Below are 20,422 nucleotides of genomic sequence, written 5' to 3'. Positions count from 1 at the left end.
GCGCTATATAAATCCCAGGTATTATTATTATTATTAAATATTAGGCCTTGTGGTTAGAGTGTCCGCCCTGAGATCGGTAGGTTGTGAGTTCAAATCCCGGCCGAGTCATACAAAAGACTATAAAAATGGGACCCATTACCTCCCTGCTTGACACTCAGCATCAAGGGTTGAAATTGGGGGTTAAATCCCTAATAAGGATTCCCGGGCGCGGCCACCGCTGCTGCTCACTGCTCCCCTCACCTCCCAGGGGGTGAACAAGAGGATGGGGTCAAATGCAGAGGACAAATTTCACCCCACCTAGTGTGTGTGTGACTATCATTGGTACTTTAACTTTTATAGGGTTTCAACTCACTTGTCATTACTGTATTTCTTCAATGAATTCATACAAAACAAACAAGGAAAAATATTTCTGTTTTAGTCTTCAAATTACTAAAAAAAAAAAAATGCCAGACCTGAGTTTCTTTCACAATAGCGGAAACCTATGGATGTCACTGTCATTCAAAAACTGTATAATAATAATAAAGTTATGAAGTCAGCCAACGTGCCATTATTTCCGTTGTAGGGGTTCCAGTTACCTAAACCACCAGAGCCACCTGCTGTGGAAGCGGAGTATTACACCATTGCAGATTTCCAGTCTTCCATTTCTGATGGCATCAGCTTCCATGGAGGACAAAAGGCTGACGTAAGACACCGTCAACGCATTGCTTTCACTTACAACCGGGGCTCACGGAATATCAAGTGTGCCCTGAGTTTATTGTGACGAACATACACTTTACTTTTAAGGACCACTAATCAATGCTGGAAAATTGATTGATTGATAGAAACTTTGAGGGAAATCGGTGAAACTGTAATACTTCTGCGTAGAGCTGCAACTATTGACCATTTTAATCGTCAAATAATAATCAACTATTTTTAACGATTAAATGACAAATCGGATTATTGTCCTGTTAAATTGCTGTAATTCAGCCATCAATTTTTTTAAGTAAGCTTGAGATTTTTAAGCCTGTGTTGACAGTTAAGATGACTACTGCAATTTCCAGACTAATCAGAATACGAAATACTTTAATAATCCCTGAGGGGAAATTAAGATTTTCAGCACAATCCCATTCAAGATCAGACAAACATTACAGGGAGACAGAACAGGATCGCTGAAGGGTCTGCCAACTTCCGGCGCCCCTTACAAAAAAGGTAAAAAACAGGTAAACGCTGTAAAAAAAATTCAGTCTAAGCCTGGGCCCCTGGAGAGGGGGTCCAGACTAAGGCCAAGGAAAAAACCTCATAGCCATAGCACACATAAACATGTGTGTAAGAAGGAAACATCAAGGAACACAAAAGACATTAAAGCAGGGGTGCTCATTACGTCGATCGCGAGCTACCAGTCGATCTCGGAGGGTGTGTCAGTCGATCACCAGCCAGGCATTAAAAAAAATAGTCCTAAAAATGAGCGATCATAAATCTTCACTATGACGTCACTTTCGTCACTTGATTGACATTCACGGCACCCGAGGGTCTTCTGAGATGACGCTGGCTGCTGCCAGCTCATTAAAATTACCGACAGGAAGGCGAGAAACACTTTATTTCAACAGACTCTGGCGCCGTACCTGTCGTCAAAACTCCAAAGACCGACTGCACAGTTGCACAATAAAAGCGCTGCTTCATCCTGCCTGCGCTACCAAAATAAGAGTCTCAGAAAGCTGGCGTGCACAAGCTAGCAAGCTACGGAGTTTGGAGACAATGTATTTCTTGTAAAGTGTATACAAAGGAGTACGGAAGCTGGATAAATAAGATGCCAAAAACCAACCACTTTCATGTGGTATTGGACAGAAAGGAGGACTTTTTTTCTCCTCCATTCGAAAATGCGGACGTTATCAGCACCACTGTCTGATTCCTATCAATGCAAGTCATCAGAATCAGGTAATACACCAACTTATATTCTTGTCTTCATGAAAGAAAGGAATCTATATGTGTTATACATGCTTGTATTATCTTTAAACACTTAACTTATTAACAATATTAACTATATGTGTTAAACATGCTTGTATTATCATTAAACACCTTTAACTTATTACCAATATTAACTATAAGTGTTAAACATGCTCGTATTATCATTAAACACCTTTAACTTGTTAACAATATTAACTATAAGTGTTAAACATGCTTGTATTATCTTTAAACACCTTTAACTTGTTAACCATATTAATTATAAGTGTTAAACATGCTTGTATTATCTTTAAACACCTTTAACTTATTACCAATATTAACTATAAGTGTTAAACATGCTCGTATTATCATTAAACACCTTTAACTTGTTAACCATATTAATTATATGTGTTAAACATGCTTGTATTATCTTTAAACACCTTTAACTTGTTAACCATATTAATTATGTGTTAAACATGCTTGTATTATCATTAAACACCTTTAACTTGTTAACAATATTAACTATATGTGTTAAACATGCTTGTATTATCTTTAAACACCTTTAACTTGTTAACCATATTAATTATATGTGTTAAACATGCTTGTATTATCTTTAAACACCTTTAACTTATTACCAATATTAACTATATGTATTAAACATGCTTGTATTATCATTAAACACCTTTAATTTATTAACAATATTAACTATATGTGTTAAACATCTTTAACTTGTTAACAATATTAACTATATGTGTTAAACATGCTTGCATTATCTTTAAACACCTTTAACTTATTAACAATATTAACTATATGTGTTAAACATGCTTGTATTATCATTAAACACCTTTAACTTGTTAACAATATTAACTATATGTATTAAACATGCTTGTATTATCATTAAACACCTTTAACTTGTTAACAAAAACATATTTCATAAATAAGTAAATATAAATTATATATATGAATGAGGTAGATCCCCACGACTTGATCAATTGAAAAGTAGCTCGCCTGCAGAAAAAGTTTGAGCACCCCTGCATTAAAGACATTAAAAGAGCAGAGCTGATGGAACCAGCCATTTCTGCACACAGCCACAAAAGTAAAAACAACAAAAAACCAAAAACATACACTGTGTTGGCCTCTGCGGTGTTCCACGCCATTGTCTGCTGGGGTAGCTAGAGACAGGAGCAAACCCAACAAAGCAACCAAGAGAGCCTAATAGCCGTATAGACCTTAATACAGGGGTCACCAACCTTTTTGAAACCAAGAGCTACTTCTTGGGTACTGATTAATGCGAAGGGCTACCAGTTTGATACACACTTAAATAAATTGCCAGAAATAGCCAATTTGCTCAATTTACCTTTAACTCTGTTATTATTAATAATATTTATCTTTGTGGAAACACTGATCATCTTAATGATTTCTCACAATAAATATATATAGAAACAGGTAAATATCAATATGCAACACTTTATTTTTATATTTTCTCTAAGTGCACATTTTTCAAATTGAACATTTTCAAATGATCACTTCTAAGACAGTCCTGTGAAATCACAATATCCCATTTTAACTAACTAGCCACTAACATTTTTTAACAAATCATGAATTACTTTGCACCATGTTTGTGCAAATAATAACTCATGTAAAATACAAAAGTCAACTCTCAAATTTTTAAATAAATCATGTCACACTTTGAACTGGACACCAAATCTGTTATCTGTTTCTTTGTCAGTTAGTGGGAAGCCTGGCATTGCATGCTGTTAACTAGTGTGTTGTACTCTGGTGTTTAACTTATTTGACACTGCAACTCTGAGTGAGTCTTGCAGATGTGCATCAGTGTTCTGTGTCCATCTGTGTTTTGTAAAGAATAAATGATAAAAAAAAAAACCACTTAATTTAACGGTTTAAAAGAGGAGAAAACACGAAAAAAATGAAAATTAAATTTTGAAACATAGTTAAACTTCAATTTCGACTCTTTAAAATTCAACCGAGAAAAGAAGAGAAAAACTAGCTAATTCGAATCTTTTTGAAAAAATTAAAAAAAAGAATTTATGGAACATCATTAGTAATTTTTCCTGATTGCGATTAATTTTCAAATTTTTATGACTGTTTTAAATAGGTTAAAATCCAATCTGCACTTTGTTAGAATATATAACAAATTGGACCAAGCTATATTTCTAACAAAGACAAATCATTATTTCTTCTGGATTCCAGAACAAAAATTTTAAAAGAAATTCAAAAGACTTTGAAATAAGATTTATATTTGATTCTACAGATTGTCTCGATTTGCCAGAATAATATTTTTGAATTTTAATCATAATACGTTTGAAGAAATATTTCACAAATATTCTTTGTCGAAAAAACAGAAGCTAAAATGAAGAATTAAATTAAAATGTATTTATTATTCTTTACAATAAAAAAATAAATTTACTTGAACATTGATTTAAATTGTCAGGAAAAAAAAGAGGAAGGAATTTAAAAGGTAAAAAGGTATATGTGTTTAAAAATCCTAAAATCATTTTTAAGGTTGTATTTTTTTCTCTAAAATTGTCTTTCTGAAAGTTATAAGAAGCAAAGTAAAAAAATAAATGAATTTATTTAAACAAGTGAAGACCAAGTCTTTAAAATATTTTCTTGGATTTTCAAATTCTATTTGAGTTTTGTTTCTCTTAGAATTAAAAATGTCGAGCAAAGCGAGACCAGTTTATTAGTAAATAAATAAAATTTAAAAAAAAATAGAGGCAGCTCACTGGTAAGTGCTGATATTTAAGCTATTTTTAGAACAGGCCAGCGGGCGACTCATCTGGTGACCCCTGCCTTAATATAAGCCGCACCCACTTAATTTTTGGGATGATTTTATTTTGTACATATTTGGAAAGCACATGTCGATTAGCCGCATGTGTACACATTGAGACATAAAATACTTACACAGGCGCTTGTGTCTATTCAGAAATGTAATAAAAAGCAGTGCATGTAACGCAACATAAAGCAGCCTACCGGAGAGCGGGGTCTTCTTCATCCTTCTGTGCACGGGGTCGTCTTCTCTGGTGTCGGAGTTGAGGGCACTCATGGTCGTCTCGATGCGATACTAGTAAAAACGAAAGTATCACATTTTTATGTAAACAATAGACGGTCAAAATAGCAATAATATGAATGACAGAACAAGCAAACTGTGTAGCTTTTTCAAAAAGAGGATCATTTTGTGATGATGATGTGTTTACAAAGATGCACACTCGTATATAAAGAAAGTTTAGCTGACGGACTTTGACCAAAATGATAGTTCAATAAAATTTGTTGCACAATTTCGTCTCTCTGTTGTTAGTTAGCTAACTAACAAGCTAATAATATTTTGCCAAGACGATCAGAGACTGCATCGTCCAACATGACTGCCATGAAAAACCAGGCTCCCTTTGTAATTTGAGCAAGATTTTTGTTCCTTTTTTGAAGTGGATGGAGCCTATTCTCGCTCCCTGTTGCTTAGCAGTCACTGGCTACTCTGAATCGCATGCATTCATTTGAGTCCCGAAAAACAAGAGCGATGACGTCATCATCTATTACTGGCGACAAGTTTTATTAACATGTTAAAATAACATAACAGTAACAATGTTATAAATGTCAACAAAAGGTTTCAAGGTACTAGTTATTGTGATTTTAAACACAAATTGTTACCAATGTATCGTTTTTCAAAGGAAAAATTAGGTCCGTTCCTGGGTTGCTTGGAGAGGGAGTTTACTGCGTCTTTTAAGATTCTAATATGTCACAATATCACTGCAGATGATGGAGAGAAAAAAAACAAGCGATAAATTGCACACCTTAAAAAAATATTTTCCTTGTTGTGTAGGTGATAGAGAAGAACCCTGGGGGTTGGTGGTATGTGCAGATTGGCGAAATGGAAGGCTGGGCCCCTTGCTCTTACATCGACAAACGCAAGAAACCCAACATCAGCCGTCGAACCAGCACCCTAACCCGACCCACAGTTCCACCCCCAGCCCCGCCTGTGAAAAAGCATGATTCTGAAGACAGTCCTCCTTCTACCACCTGCACTCTGAAAGTATCAGACTCTGTGTACGAGGAACCTGAATATGATGTACCTGCAGTTGGCTGTGATGGTGAATCAGACACTGATTCTCCCAAAGATGAACGCTCCTTGAATGTGAAGTTCAGCAGTGCAGTCGGCAACAAGTTTTCCCCACCCTCAAATAAAGCCTCCCCTCCTGTCTGCAAAGAATCGCCGATTTTCAGCCATCAAAGGGCGTCATTTAGATCTGACCAAAAAGTTGCTAAAAAGGAATGCATCTACGAGAATGATGCTTGCCGACCTACTAGTGGCACTGAAGGAAGGACAGCCAAAATGTCCAGTGAACCCAACTCTCCAAGAAGCTACCATTCCTCTACAGTTCCTCGCAAACTCTCTGGATCTTCACCGGTGCCTGGTCGACTCTCTAAAATCGTAACCCCAGAGATGAATAGGAGAAGCCAGACTCTTGATAGACGTACAGACATTAACCGCCGCTCTCAGGAGAACAGTCCACACTCCTCATCAAATGAATCAAAAGGCACAAGCCTCAGCCGGGATGTGGAGCAGAGAATAGGCCAGAGCCCTTCTACAAGACCAAAGCCTTCTGTCAGACCTAAACCTCTCCTGACTAAATCAGAGCCTCAGAGAACCGAAAGGATGGACATCAGCTCATTGAGACGGCAGCTGAGACCCACAGGTCAGTTGCGACATGGCCCCAAGCCTTCTCGAGGCGACGATTCTGAAACAGCCTCTGTTATTCCATCCGAGCAATCAATGACTTTGCGCACTACGTCAGATCTTTCGTCTGTATACCCAAAAGAAGTCCATGGAGAATCTGACCCAAAGGGTTCATGTTTGTACCGCTCCCTAGATGCCTACAAGAAGGTACAAGAGTCTGAAATCAGCTTTTCAGCTGGGGTGGAGGTTGAAGTTCTGGAGAAGCAAGAGAGCGGCTGGTGGTACGTGCGCTGGGGCTCTGAGGAAGGTTGGGCTCCCTCATACTTTCTGGAGCCTGTTAAGAGAATGATGGATACTGCAAGGCTTGAATCGGGTACTAGTGGTGAAAGAAAGTCCAATAGCCTCGAGAAAAATGAAAAGCAAGTTATGGCTCGAAATAACATCAATATTCAAGGTCTGACCCAGCAGCATCAAGGATTGAGGAGGAACACTCCGCCTATTCCTTCCAAGCCTCCTGGTGGTTTCTCAAAGCCGTCGGGGATGGTTAACGGGGGCGTGCGGATGAGGAATGGGGTACGTCAAGTAGCAGTTAGGCCTCAGTCTGTATTTGTGACCTCGACACAGCCAGCTAAAGATACGCATTACATGACTGGCTCTCTAAGACGAAATGAGTCACTTGGCAGAAGTGATCACTACGGCTCTGGTTCTGCCACACTTGGCGTTCGCCGAAATGCCTCCTTCAGCACGGTGCGACCACATGTGGTGGTGGAAAGTCAGGCAAGACCCGCCGAGCGCTCCAACCTGGGGTCGTCAGTGAGTGGATTTGGCTCAAGCAATGCACAGGATCCCCTTGGCAGATTTAGCAAGCGCAACGGTATCCCAATGTCTGCAGTTCGTCCCAAACCCATAGAGAAGAGCCAGCTGATCCAAAATAACCTTGGCAGAGATGTGTATGTGTCCATCGCGGACTACCGTGGTGATGAGGAGACTATGGGATTTGCTGAGGGCACCAGTCTGGAGGTCTTGGAGAGAAACCCCAATGGTTGGTGGTACTGCCAGGTACAGGATAGCTTGCTGCCCCGCAAGGGCTGGGTCCCATCGAACTACCTTGAACGGAAAAAATAAAAGCCATCTACATTTGATCTTCATCTAACCAAGAACCTTTCTATTTGATGTCTCTGGGATGACAGGACGCATCATTCCTCAAGAACGTTATCCACAAGCAATACGTCCTTGAAAACTGGCAACTCTGAAAAGACGGTTTTGTCTCATAAAGAGGACAGTTTGAATGCTGGTTTACTGAAAAAAAAGTGTACAAAGAGTCTGACGTATTTCACCGGAGAGGCAAATAGAAAAGAAGGGTTGGACGTATTTGACAAGGACCATGATGTTCCAATTCAAAAACATGGTGCGAATGGGAGCCTCTCAAAGGGTTTTTCTATTGTTCCATCACCGGTGTGATGAGTGATAAGTGCCTTTTGTATCACCTAAATGGAAGTACAGTAGGTACGAGTACTACAAGGTGGATAGAAAAATGTAACATCAACCAAAACTTGTAAATGTGCCATACAACTATGAACACCACCGAGAATCATTCAGAACCCTTTAGTGGCTCCAAGAGGAAGCAACGGAAAGATCTATAGTTGGTCCAAGACTCAAAAGATTCAACACTTTAGCTTTCTCCCATGAGTCAAAGAACCATGATTATTGTTTGTTTTCAACATCTTTGGTTGATGTCTTCCTTAGATAATAATTTCTGCGTTCTTGGGACATCTGTTATCTGACAACTGCTTAAAAAGTACAAAAGTAAAAGCTCCTTGATCAGTCGACAATTTTAAGTGACACAAACAGTTTCCTTCAACGTGTGTTTCCAGTACATTTTAAAAAGCAAAACAGCAAAAAATACCAGTGAATCAGATGGTTGTTATTGCAGTACCTATTTTTCTTTTTCCATATGATAAAACTGGTGTTACGTTAATGCATTGATAAATAGGACCTGGTAAATCTGTGAAAATGGCACTCTTTTAGTTTATTTATCAAACGATGTGATTACAGTTATTTATTTATAGTACCAATGTGCAGTGGTACCTCAGGGTATGAGTACCAAAGCTCACACATTTTTGAGATACGAACTGTCTCTCTAATTGTTCCACCTTAGGTTGCAAGCAAAAATCTGGGTTACAAGCCTCACAGTGAACCCCGTAAGATCCGACCAAAACTCTCGGTCTCACCCGCTAGCATTAGCTTGGACATAAAGTGAGTGTGAAGAACAGTGCTGAGAAGATGTGGATGAAAACAATGAATGCTCAATAAACATGTGCTTAGCAGTGCTAGTCTGCACCATACTGAAGCAGAATAAGTCGAAAACGCCAGCCAAAGATGTTGAAATAATATCTAAATGGCGGACATTTATCCATGAAAATATGGAAAAGCTGCTGATGGTGACGGAGAAGCAGTGAACGATACCGCAGAAGTCCACTCTCCAAGGTAAATGATCTACATTACTTCTTAAAATCACTGTAGTTGTTGGTATTATGTTCTATTGCATTGTTTTTCATACAATATTTATTATTTAAAAGTTCAGGTTTCTCTTTAAAAGGCATTCTACATGTTAATATGGTGCTGTTTTCGGGGGTGGGATTTCAATTCATTTCAATGGGCCGCGCTATTTTGCAACACAAGTTTTTCGAGGTACAAACTGCGTCATAGAACCAACGAAACTGGTATCCTGAGGTACCACTGCACATCCAATAGGGTATTTGGACGGACAAAAATGGGAAAACCTGTACTTACAAGGAATGATTTTTATTGTTGGGTGGGATTTAACCCTGAAATAAAAGGAACATAATTGCTATCCTTTTAGTTTTCCTGCGTCTTAACCATTCGGTAAAATTTTAGATTTCAAATAATTATAATAATACCATCAAAACCTGACATGAAATTACAATGTTCTACAGTCGAGAGTTTCAAAGCATTAAAGGGGAACATTATCACCAGACCTATGTAAGCGTCAATATATACCTTGATGTTGCAGAAAAAAGACCGTATATTTTTTTAACCGATTTCCGAACTCTAAATGGGTGAATTTTGGCGAATTAAACGCCTTTCTAGTATTCGCTCTCGGAGCGATGACGTCACAACGTGGGGTCACATCGGGAAGCAATCCGCCATTTTCTCAAACACCGAGTCAAATCAGCTCTGTTATTTTCCGTTTTTTCGACTGTTTTCCGTACCTTGGAGACATCATGCCTCGTCGGTGTGTTGTCGGAGGGTGTAACAACACGAACAGGATTCAAGTTGCACCGGTGGCCCAAAGATGTGAAAGTGGCAAGAAATTGGACGTTTGTTCCGCACACTTTACCGACGAAAGCTATGCTACGACAGAGATGGCAAGAATGTGTGGATATCCTGCGACACTCAAAGCAGATGCATTTCCAACGATAAAGTCAAAGAAATCTGCCGCCAGACCCCCATTGAATCTGCCGGAGTGTGTGAGCAATTCAAGGACAAAGGACCTCGGTAGCACGGCAAGCAATGGCGTCAGTTTGTTCCCGCAGACGAGCGAGCTAAACCCCCTATCGACCCTAGCTTCCCTGGCCTGCTGACATCAACTCCAAAACTGGACAGATCAGCTTTCAGGAAAAGAGTGCGGATGAGGGTATGTCTACAGAATATATTATTTGATGAAAATTGGGCTGTCTGCACTCTCAAAGTGCATGTTGTTGCCAAATGTATTTCATATGCTGTAAACCCAGTTCATAGTTGTTAGTTTCCTTTAATGCCAAACAAACACATACCAATCGTTGGTTAGAAGGCGATCGCCGAATTCGTCCTCGCTTTCTCCTGTGTCGCTGGCTGTCGTGTCGTTTTCGTCGGTTTCGCTTGCATACGGTTCAAACCGATATGGCTCAATAGCTTCAGTTTCTTCTTCAATTTCGTTTTCGCTACCTGCCTCCACACTACAACCATCCATTTCATGTTTGTTTGTGTTGGCTTCACTATGGGACATCACAGGAAAATGGACGGGTGTTTATAACGATGGTTAAAATCAGGTACTTTGAAGCTTTTTTTTTTTAGGGATATTGCGTGATGGGTAAAATTTAGAAAAAAAAATTGAAAAATATAATAAGCCACTGGGAACTGATTTTTATTGGTTTTAACCATTCTGAAATTGTGATAATGTTCCCCTTTAAAAAAAACAAACCAAAACATAGCTGATGTTCAAGACTGCTGAAATATATTTTCTAATGAACTTTGCTATTTTAGTAATATGTGTGTCTGCTGGACGGGGTTATGAAAACAGACCACACGGTTCAGTTTTTTGTTTTGGCAAAGTGTGTTGTTATTTTTTCGTTAATTTAAATGTGATATCACAGTTACAATGACGAGGAACGAAGTGATTCAGTTGTGTGACAGTAATTGGTGCACTTTGAAACCTTTTACTGATTACATTCGTTTAAAGATGCAGTAAACACCCAGCATAGTATTTATGGTTGTTTTAATTAATCAAGTGTTTCCACTTCAATTGACACAAGCTTCATTTTGTGACTGGAAATGTTAAACAGAGACCTCTTGTGGATGTAAAAAGATACTGCACCTTTTTATTTTTTTCCATTACAATCATTGCTAATATTATTATTATCCACATAATTAACAGCCAGTCTACCACAGTGCAATAAGAAATGCACTGCTGGTCAGTGAGTCTAACCCCAAAACTGTACTTTTTTATTTTTTATTTGATCTTTTGTTGAACCAAAGAGCAGCTAAAATGTCTTTGTGTGTGTTTTTATGTAGCACGTATTTGTGAACATCTTTCCAAAGTTCATTTATGTCTCATGCTGCAACTTGAGCAGATAATGGGCACTTCCTTCTTCTTTATTGTAATTTACATAATGCCGGATTAAAGTATATTTATTTGTATAAGATTGTGTCACATGAATTGACATTGAACATTTTTTTTTTTTTTTTTTGCCATGGTGCAACAAGACAAAGGCATTATGTAAAATGTGTGTCACTCTTTTAATCTACCCACTTTATTCTGCTTAGTGACTCAAACTAGCAAGGGAATTGATTTAGTTCATTTTAGTCGTGTGTCCATCATGCAGGGTTTTTTTTGTGTTTTTAATTTTGGTACAAGTTTCTGCCTGAGAGAAAATGTGCAATAATTCTGTTGAGTATTTTAGCTAAAGGCCCGAGAGGGACAAGCGGTAGAAAATGGAATATTAATATGAAGGCCTCAACAAAGGTTGCTACAGGTGGTCCTCGGGTTGTCTTTATATATTATCTCCGTCAACGCATAATTTGTCATCCCCAACTACAGCTTCACAATAAACCTTAAACTTATGCAAATTAGCACAAGCCTTAAATTTTTAATTTTGCCTATCATTCACAATCTTTATGTGAGACAAGCAAACACACGTTTTTTTTGGTATGCATTCTAAATAGTAAATAATAGCAAACGGAGGTCTATTCCGCCTATAAAGCGCTGTAAAAAACATCCAAAGACCTCCATCAACGATTTATATAAATGCTGTAAGTATATATATTATGTAGTAACAGGCACGTTTATAATAACACGTAATAGTTACGTATTTGTATGCATTCTAAATAGTAAATAATAGCAAACGGAGGTCTATTCCGCCTATAAAGCGCTCTAAAAACATCCATAAGACCTCCATCAACGTTTTAAATAAATGCTGTAAGCATATATATATTATGTAGTAACAGGCACGTTCATAATAACACGTAATAGTTACATATTTGTATGCATTTTAAATAGTAAATAGTAGCAAACGGAGGTCTATTCCGCCTATAAAGCGCTCTAAAAAACATCCATAAGACCTCCATCAACGTTTTATATAAATGCTGTAAGTATATATAGTATGTTATAACGGGCACGTTCGTAATAACACGTAATAGTTACATATTTGTATGCATTCTAAATAGTAAATAGCAAACGGAGGTCTATTCCGCCTATGAAGCGCTCTAAAAAACATCCATAAGACCTCCATCAACATTTTATATAAATGCTGGAAGCATATATATTATGTAGTAACAGGCACGTTCATAATAAGACGTAATAGTTACGTATTTGTATGCATTCTAAATAGTAAATAATAGCAAACGTTGGAGGTCTATTCCGCCTATAAAGCGCTCTAAAAAACATCCATAAGACCTCCATCAACGTTTTATATAAATGCTTTAAGTATATATATTATGTAGTAACAGGCACGTTCATAATAACACGTAATAGTTACGTATTTGTATGCATTCTAAATAGTAAATAATAGCCAACGTTAGAGGTATATTCTGCCTATAAAGCGCTCTAAAAAACATCCAAAAGACCTCCATCAACGTTTTATATAAATACTGTAAGCATATATGTATTATGTAGTAACAGGCACGTTCATAACACGTAATAGTTACATATTTGTATGCATTCTAAATAGTAAGTAATAGCAAACATTGGAGGTCTATTCCACCTATAACATCCATAAGACCTCCATCAACGTTTTATATAAATGCTGTAAGAATGTATATTATGTAGTAACAGGCACGTTCATAATAACAAGTAATAGTTGCGTATTTGTATGCATTCTAAATAGTAAATAATAGCAAACGTTGGAGGTATATTCCGCCTATAAAGCGCTCTAAAAAACATCCATAAGCCCTCCATCAACGTTTTATATAAATGCTCTAAGAATATATTTCATGTAGTAACAGGCACGTTCATAACAACACGTAATAGTTACGTATTTGTATGCATTCTAAATAGTAAATAATAGCAAACGGAGGTCTATTCCGCCTATAAAGCGCTCTAAAAACATCCATAAGACCTCCATCAACGTTTTAAATAAATGCTGTAAGCATATATATATTATGTAGTAACAGGCACGTTCATAATAACACGTAATAGTTACATATTTGTATGCATTTTAAATAGTAAATAGTAGCAAACGGAGGTCTATTCCGCCTATAAAGCGCTCTAAAAAACATCCATAAGACCTCCATCAACGTTTTATATAAATGCTGTAAGTATATATAGTATGTTATAACGGGCACGTTCGTAATAACACGTAATAGTTACATATTTGTATGCATTCTAAATAGTAAATAGCAAACGGAGGTCTATTCCGCCTATGAAGCGCTCTAAAAAACATCCATAAGACCTCCATCAACATTTTATATAAATGCTGGAAGCATATATATTATGTAGTAACAGGCACGTTCATAATAAGACGTAATAGTTACATATTTGTATGCATTCTAAATAGTAAATAATAGCAAACGTTGGAGGTCTATTCCGCCTATAAAGCGCTCTAAAAACATCCATAAGACCTCCATCAACGTTTTAAATAAATGCTGTAAGCATATATATATTATGTAGTAACAGGCACGTTCATAATAACACGTAATAGTTACATATTTGTATGCATTTTAAATAGTAAATAGTAGCAAACGGAGGTCTATTCCGCCTATAAAGCGCTCTAAAAAACATCCATAAGACCTCCATCAACGTTTTATATAAATGCTGTAAGTATATATAGTATGTTATAACGGGCACGTTCGTAATAACACGTAATAGTTACATATTTGTATGCATTCTAAATAGTAAATAGCAAACGGAGGTCTATTCCGCCTATGAAGCGCTCTAAAAAACATCCATAAGACCTCCATCAACATTTTATATAAATGCTGGAAGCATATATATTATGTAGTAACAGGCACGTTCATAATAAGACGTAATAGTTACGTATTTGTATGCATTCTAAATAGTAAATAATAGCAAACGTTGGAGGTCTATTCCGCCTATAAAGCGCTCTAAAAAACATCCATAAGACCTCCATCAACGTTTTATATAAATGATGTAAGCATATATATTATGTAGTAACAGGCACGTTCATAGTAACATGTAATAGTTACGTATTTGTATGCATTCTAAATAGTAAATAATAGCCAACGTTGGAGGTATATTCCGCCTATAAAGCGCTCTAAAAAACATCCATAAAACCTCCATCAACGTTTTATATAAATGCTGTAAGTATATGTATTATGTAGTAACAGGCACGTTCATGACATGTAATAGTTACGTATTTGTATGCATTCTAAATAGTAAATAGCAAACGGAGGTCTAATCCACCTTTAAAGCGCTCTAAAAAACATCCATAAGACCTCCATCAACGTTTTATATAAATGATGTAAGCATATATATTATGTAGTAACAGGCACGTTCATAATAACACGTAATAGTTACGTATTTGTTCATTTTAAACATACGACGGCGTATTAATTTCACAGACGCAACACAACGTTTGCTAATGATCTTAACAACATGAACACGACTAATCATTGCAGACTTCAAAGACTACTTTGGGACTAATGATGATCCAGAACCTTAAATTGTTTAGCTTTAATATAAGGAGGATGAGCTGCAAGTTTTAGAAGCTGAGTGCTAATTAGATCCAGCTTTAGTAAAACACAAAGCATCATGCGGCAGTATTTCTAAATACTAGAACATAATAAAGCAATCACTTACAGAATAATGTCTGCTCTCACTAGGATGCTGACTGATAGGGATGTTTAAATTATCCTGTGTAGATGAATAATTAATCATCTTTCTCGCGATCTCTGGTTCTAAGTTAAATGTCAGAGTTGACAAACGTCTTGGTTTATGACCACAAGCTTCTACTAGACAAGTGACAGACATGATTTATAATCTGGAAATAACTTTCACCAAACTCAGGCGGTGCAGCAGCTCAGTATGTACAGTACAGGCCAAAGGTTTGGACACACCTTCTCATTCAATGCGTTTTCTGTATTTTCATGACTATTTACATTGTAGATTGTCATTGAAGGCATCAAAACTATGAATGAACACATGTGGAGTTATGTACTTAACGAAAAAAAAGTTAAATAACTGAAAACATGTTTTGTATTCTAGTTTCTTCAAAATAGCCACCGTTTGCTCTGATTACTGCTTTGCACACGCTTGGCATTCTCTCGATGAGCTTCAATGATTTTCCAACAGTCTTGAACCTCATCGAGAGATTGCCAAGAGTTATTTACATATACAGCACACATACTGCTATACACACGCCTAACCAGGCATTTTTTTCTCTCAAGGAATTCAGAAATAAAATCATGTCTTTAGGAGATCAACACTGTACTGAAGCCCAGAACACTCTACGCATTTCCCCAGTTTTAGTTTAGAGATAAGGAAAGATTGGCCTGGCCCACTACCATCCCTCTTTATGTTTGTGAACTTTATAGTATATACATTTAGAGTGATGTGATAATCAAACACTCTAGAAGTCTACAATGAAAGAGTATATAGGAGAATTGACAGTGTGTACCTTCAGTTCTGTATGATAAGCAGAGGCATAGTTTGGAGTGTTTTCTTTAGCTCGCTTTCCATTTTTATGTACTCACTGTCCACTGTGTCCAGGTACTTGGAAAATGTTTTCCGTGCCATTTGCTGTTTGACGCCGCAATCTTGCTAATTAGCTGCCTGAAATCGGGTAACTCTACTGTAGAAATAGCCTGCATGTCTTCTAGCACATACGCGGCAATGGCTCTATCAATGTTGTGCTGTCTAGCAGTGCTTTCGTTAAAATCCTTAGGTGAAAGTGAAGTGGCATCAGGGTCCGTGTCTCTCTTTACTAGCTTTGTCAAAGCATGTTGCTTTTGTAGCTGTTTCAGCAGATTTGAATTGCTGTTTTGGGCAGTAGATAAGATCTTTGATCCAAGACACAACTTACATTTAACTAAAATGTTCTTTTCCTTGTGCTCGACAAAAGAAAAGTAGTGAGAATATCTCCATGTTAAGAAACTCGACTCCGGCTCCGCCATAATGTCTTGTTAGTAAACACACACTACGCCCCCCCACACACACAACGCGCCTCTCTCTTCTCCAGGTATGAGACAGGAAGAATCAGAATGACGGCACTGCAGCTCTCCAATAAAACCCACTCAGATCTTCTGTTTCTAGCCGATACATACTACTAAAAAATAACGTAAAATAACGCAGTAACACATCATGTAGTAACGGTAACTGAGTTACTGAATATAAAAAATAACGCGTTAGACTACTAGTTACCGCCAAAAATAACTTTGTAACGCGTTAGTCCCAACACTGGTTAGCTCTCTACTAAAAATATTTTTTCTGCGTTGGCGCTTATAGAAAACAATATACTGGGTAATATTCAGGTCACGATTTCTGCGTTGGCGCTTATAAAAAACAATATACTGGGTAATATTCAGGTCACGACATGTTAATGGAGAATTGTTGGCAGTTTTTGGATGTTTTTTAGAAAGCTTTATGGGTGCAATAGAGTACTTCCATTAGCTGCTTTGTGACACATTGTACTTGTCGTATTTTATGAATTAGAATGCATAAAAAAATTTAGTTTTTTGTCTTGCATAAGGATTGTGAATGATAGGCAACATAAAAAAAAAAGTGCAGTTCCCCTTCAAACCACACTTTACTAGCCATGAACACTATCACTCCCTTTTACTTTTTAAAGTACAAAACAATCTTCGAGCTTCTACAAAATCACCATAAGGCTCCAAAGCATCAGCAACCTTTCCATCAGACCATTACGCTGCTTAGTTATTACTGTCGCTTTCTCAAGGACACGTCTTTATCCTTAATGATGGTCACGGTAGTGAACAAGGCATGAACAAGTTTTTTGCCGCATGGGAGACACACACCCAAGACCGGCCCGTGGCATAAACCCTGTGTGGTGGTTCAGCGGCACAACCACTAGAAGGGGCACACCATCATGGCCTGGATTTTGTAAAGACTGTTTACATTCACGGAATGCAACATGGGCTCATGCCTTCTGGTTGCAATGCTTCACCGTTCACTCGACACAGACGTCATAATGCCATCAAAGCTCACATTTATGCGCCAACATTTAGAAACCAGGATGAGGTGATAGAAGAAAGATAACAATATAATACATCTATTTGTGGCTGCATTGGATATAAGTTTCACTTTTGCATCTCACAACACATAATGGTGTTGCATTCAAGAACCCTGGTTTAAAGTTCAAAACAGACATCACTCAGTTTTAAAGACGGGGGAAGATTAACCCCCGGTAGACTGTAGATGCACTAATAATAATCATAATAATGATGTACTATTAGGGTTATTATCCACTGATAATGATCCTACATGAATCACACTATGAAGTAAAGGGTTACTTGACAGATTTATAATCATATTTAAGTGAACACTGATAGGTCATATTAAAACTCACATACAGGTTACTGTATATTAAAAGTCAAACACCTAATTAATGCTTTTACATACGTTTTAAAAGGTAGTTTCGAGCAACCTAAGTCAATAAATAGTTTGTTGTGCGTGTCAACATACTGAGATTTTGGGAGTCTTACAATTCGTTGATCCTCAAACTGTGGTACGCCAAAGAATCAATTAAGTGATCCTATTTTCAAACAGTGTTACTGTTCAAACTGTGGGTAATGTTACAGTGGCCAAACATATAAAATGTACTGTGGAAGTCTCCTGTGTGGTGGGTTCTCCTGGGACCGACATAATCTCCGTGAGCCCGAAGTACAGGATTGACCAAGTCTTTATTTTTATGTTTTATATATGTTCAGGGCTGTCTCGCCAGCAGCCTCCTTCTCGCTCGTGTGGGTTTTTTCGTCTGCTCTCATCAGCATACTTGCCAACCCTCCCAAGATTTTTACGGGAGACTCCCGAATTTCAGTACCCCTCCCGAAAATCTCCCGGGGCAACCATTCTCCTGAATTTCTCCCGATTTTCACCCGGACAACAATATTGAGGGCGTGCCGTGATGGCACTGCCTTTAGGCATCCTCTACAACCTGTCGTCAGCGTGCCGGCCCAGTCACATGTTGTATGCGGCTTCTACAGACACAAGTGACTGCAAGACATACAGGTCACACTGAGGGTGGCCGTATAAACAACTTTAACACTGTTACAAATATGCGCCACACCGTGAACCCACACCAAACAAGAATGACAAACACATTTCAGGAGAACATCCGCACCGTAACACAACATAAACAGAACAAATACCCAGAATCCCTTGCAGCCCTAACTCTTCCGGGCCACGTTATACACCCCCGCTACCACCAAACCCCAACCCCCCCATCTCCCGAATTCGGAGGTCTCTCTGATAAAGGAGACAGGTATAACCAGCCTCGAAGCCGGGCCATACACACTCCCTTCCCGCAGGAGGCGCGCTGACCACGCCCCCCTCCACATGTACTTTTTAAATAAAACCTTTGCCTTGCTTTTAAGGAACATTACGCCACTTTATTTTAATATTGGTCATTATGGTGGTACTTGGGGAGCAAGTGTTTCCTGAGGTGGTACTTGGTGAAAAAAACGTAATATTAAAGACTGAAATCTGGCTTTGAAAAAAGCTGCACATCTGCATTCATCCGCCACATGCACTTGAGTAGTTCTCGAGCAAGTCTCGTATTTACGGACCACAATTAGGTTTTCATTCATATACAAGAGCGTAGTTATAACTTGGCGATGTCGTAACACGGAATGACAAAACGAGGATCACCTGTATTGCCTGGTTTGAAAGTAGGTCGTATACGTGTTTGTGTGAAAATCACGTTTTCATGTAAAGTACAAATCCATGTTGACTGGATCAAAGTATGTGACAAAGCATATTGGTGTAGTATGGTGGACTTTTGGACAGAACGACCAGATAGAACAACGTCCCTTTTTCCACTGTTGACATTGCAGCCATCTGGGTCTTCAAAGATGGACAGTCTTGGTCTCAGTGGGCCTGCTCTCTCACTTTCGTGCCTAAATGGAATTTTGATATTCTCGTATTTTATCTTGTTTTTTGCTTCATGGATGTATCGACGATTACGTTACCGCCGTGCGCCTAACGATCCACGATAATGTTGTTAGACGGAAGACATCAGCAGAGAAAAGCACCTTCAGCCGTTTCACATCTGCATTTGAACCTTTTTCCATGTGGATCCCAAAAAGAGGACAATGAAATGTTCTTTTTGATGTGATGTTTGTTTGGAAGGTGTTTCTTACACTTGCCATGATATTGTGATATTTACAATATTTGTCATGATCATCTCATGGACCTCATTGCCTGTCAAAATTGATTTCCTCCGAAGTCTGTAACCGAAATAAAAATTACAGTGGGACCCGTTTATGTTGACGCTCCGCAGACCGGTTGTCGTTGTTGACATCAGCGGTTGTCGATCTAACTGAAAGCAGCCATTGCTTGCACATTTACTTGGCGATTTTTGATAGAGGCTTCAGGAAAATGGGTGATAATAAAAGATTTTTTAATCTGACAGTTTGTTTACATGGTTTTCTTCCATTGGTGCGTTTTTATTTTTTTTGATGATTGTTTTTAATATCAAACAATTAAAATATAAAAATTTTCATCATTAATAAGTGTTCCTTTGACTGTACCCTGACTGGAAAATTAGTTAGCTTAAATTAAATGTTTTTTTTTTTTTAAAGAGCTCAACACAAAAAGTACATAAACACGCTTTTAATAAGTTTAAAAACAATACTTGCAGTGTGTTGCGTTCTTTCCAGATTTTGGATTCTGTAGGAAAAACAAGAATTTGTATTCCTGCTGTAGGAGCACTTGCTTTCAGAGGAAGGGCTACACAACCAAATTTGACCCCCCGTGTAATTTCATTTGGCCCTTGAGGCAATATCAAATTAACATTAGAGCTGGCCTGCCGGTATTATACAGCGCATTCACCGCTAATACTCATACTTGCCAACCCTCCCGATTTTCAGTGCCCCTCTCGAAAGTCTCCCGGGGCA

General features: G+C 38.0%; 1 protein-coding gene across 6 annotated transcripts in view; it reads left to right on the top strand.

Annotated features, from left to right (window-relative positions):
* The window catches only part of LOC133617274 (SH3 and PX domain-containing protein 2A-like), a 339,411-nt gene extending 319,474 nt beyond the window's left edge, over positions 1-19,937 (top strand). For 5 of the 6 annotated variants that reach the window (XM_061977175.2, XM_061977176.2, XM_061977174.2 and 2 more), the window contains 2 exons: positions 563-682; positions 5,759-19,937. In XM_061977175.2, the coding sequence (XP_061833159.2) occupies positions 563-682; positions 5,759-7,738 (2,100 nt within the window). In that variant the 3' untranslated portion in view covers positions 7,739-19,937. The remainder of the gene's footprint in view (positions 1-562; positions 683-5,758) is intronic. The other variant, XR_012050910.1, reaches the window with a different exon arrangement.
* Positions 19,938-20,422: the final 485 nt, after the last annotated feature.

The sequence above is a fragment of the Nerophis lumbriciformis genome, linkage group LG16, assembly GCF_033978685.3.
Source record: "Nerophis lumbriciformis linkage group LG16, RoL_Nlum_v2.1, whole genome shotgun sequence".
Classification (NCBI taxonomy): Eukaryota; Metazoa; Chordata; class Actinopteri; order Syngnathiformes; family Syngnathidae; genus Nerophis; species Nerophis lumbriciformis.
This window is presented reverse-complemented; position numbering and strand designations above follow the sequence as displayed.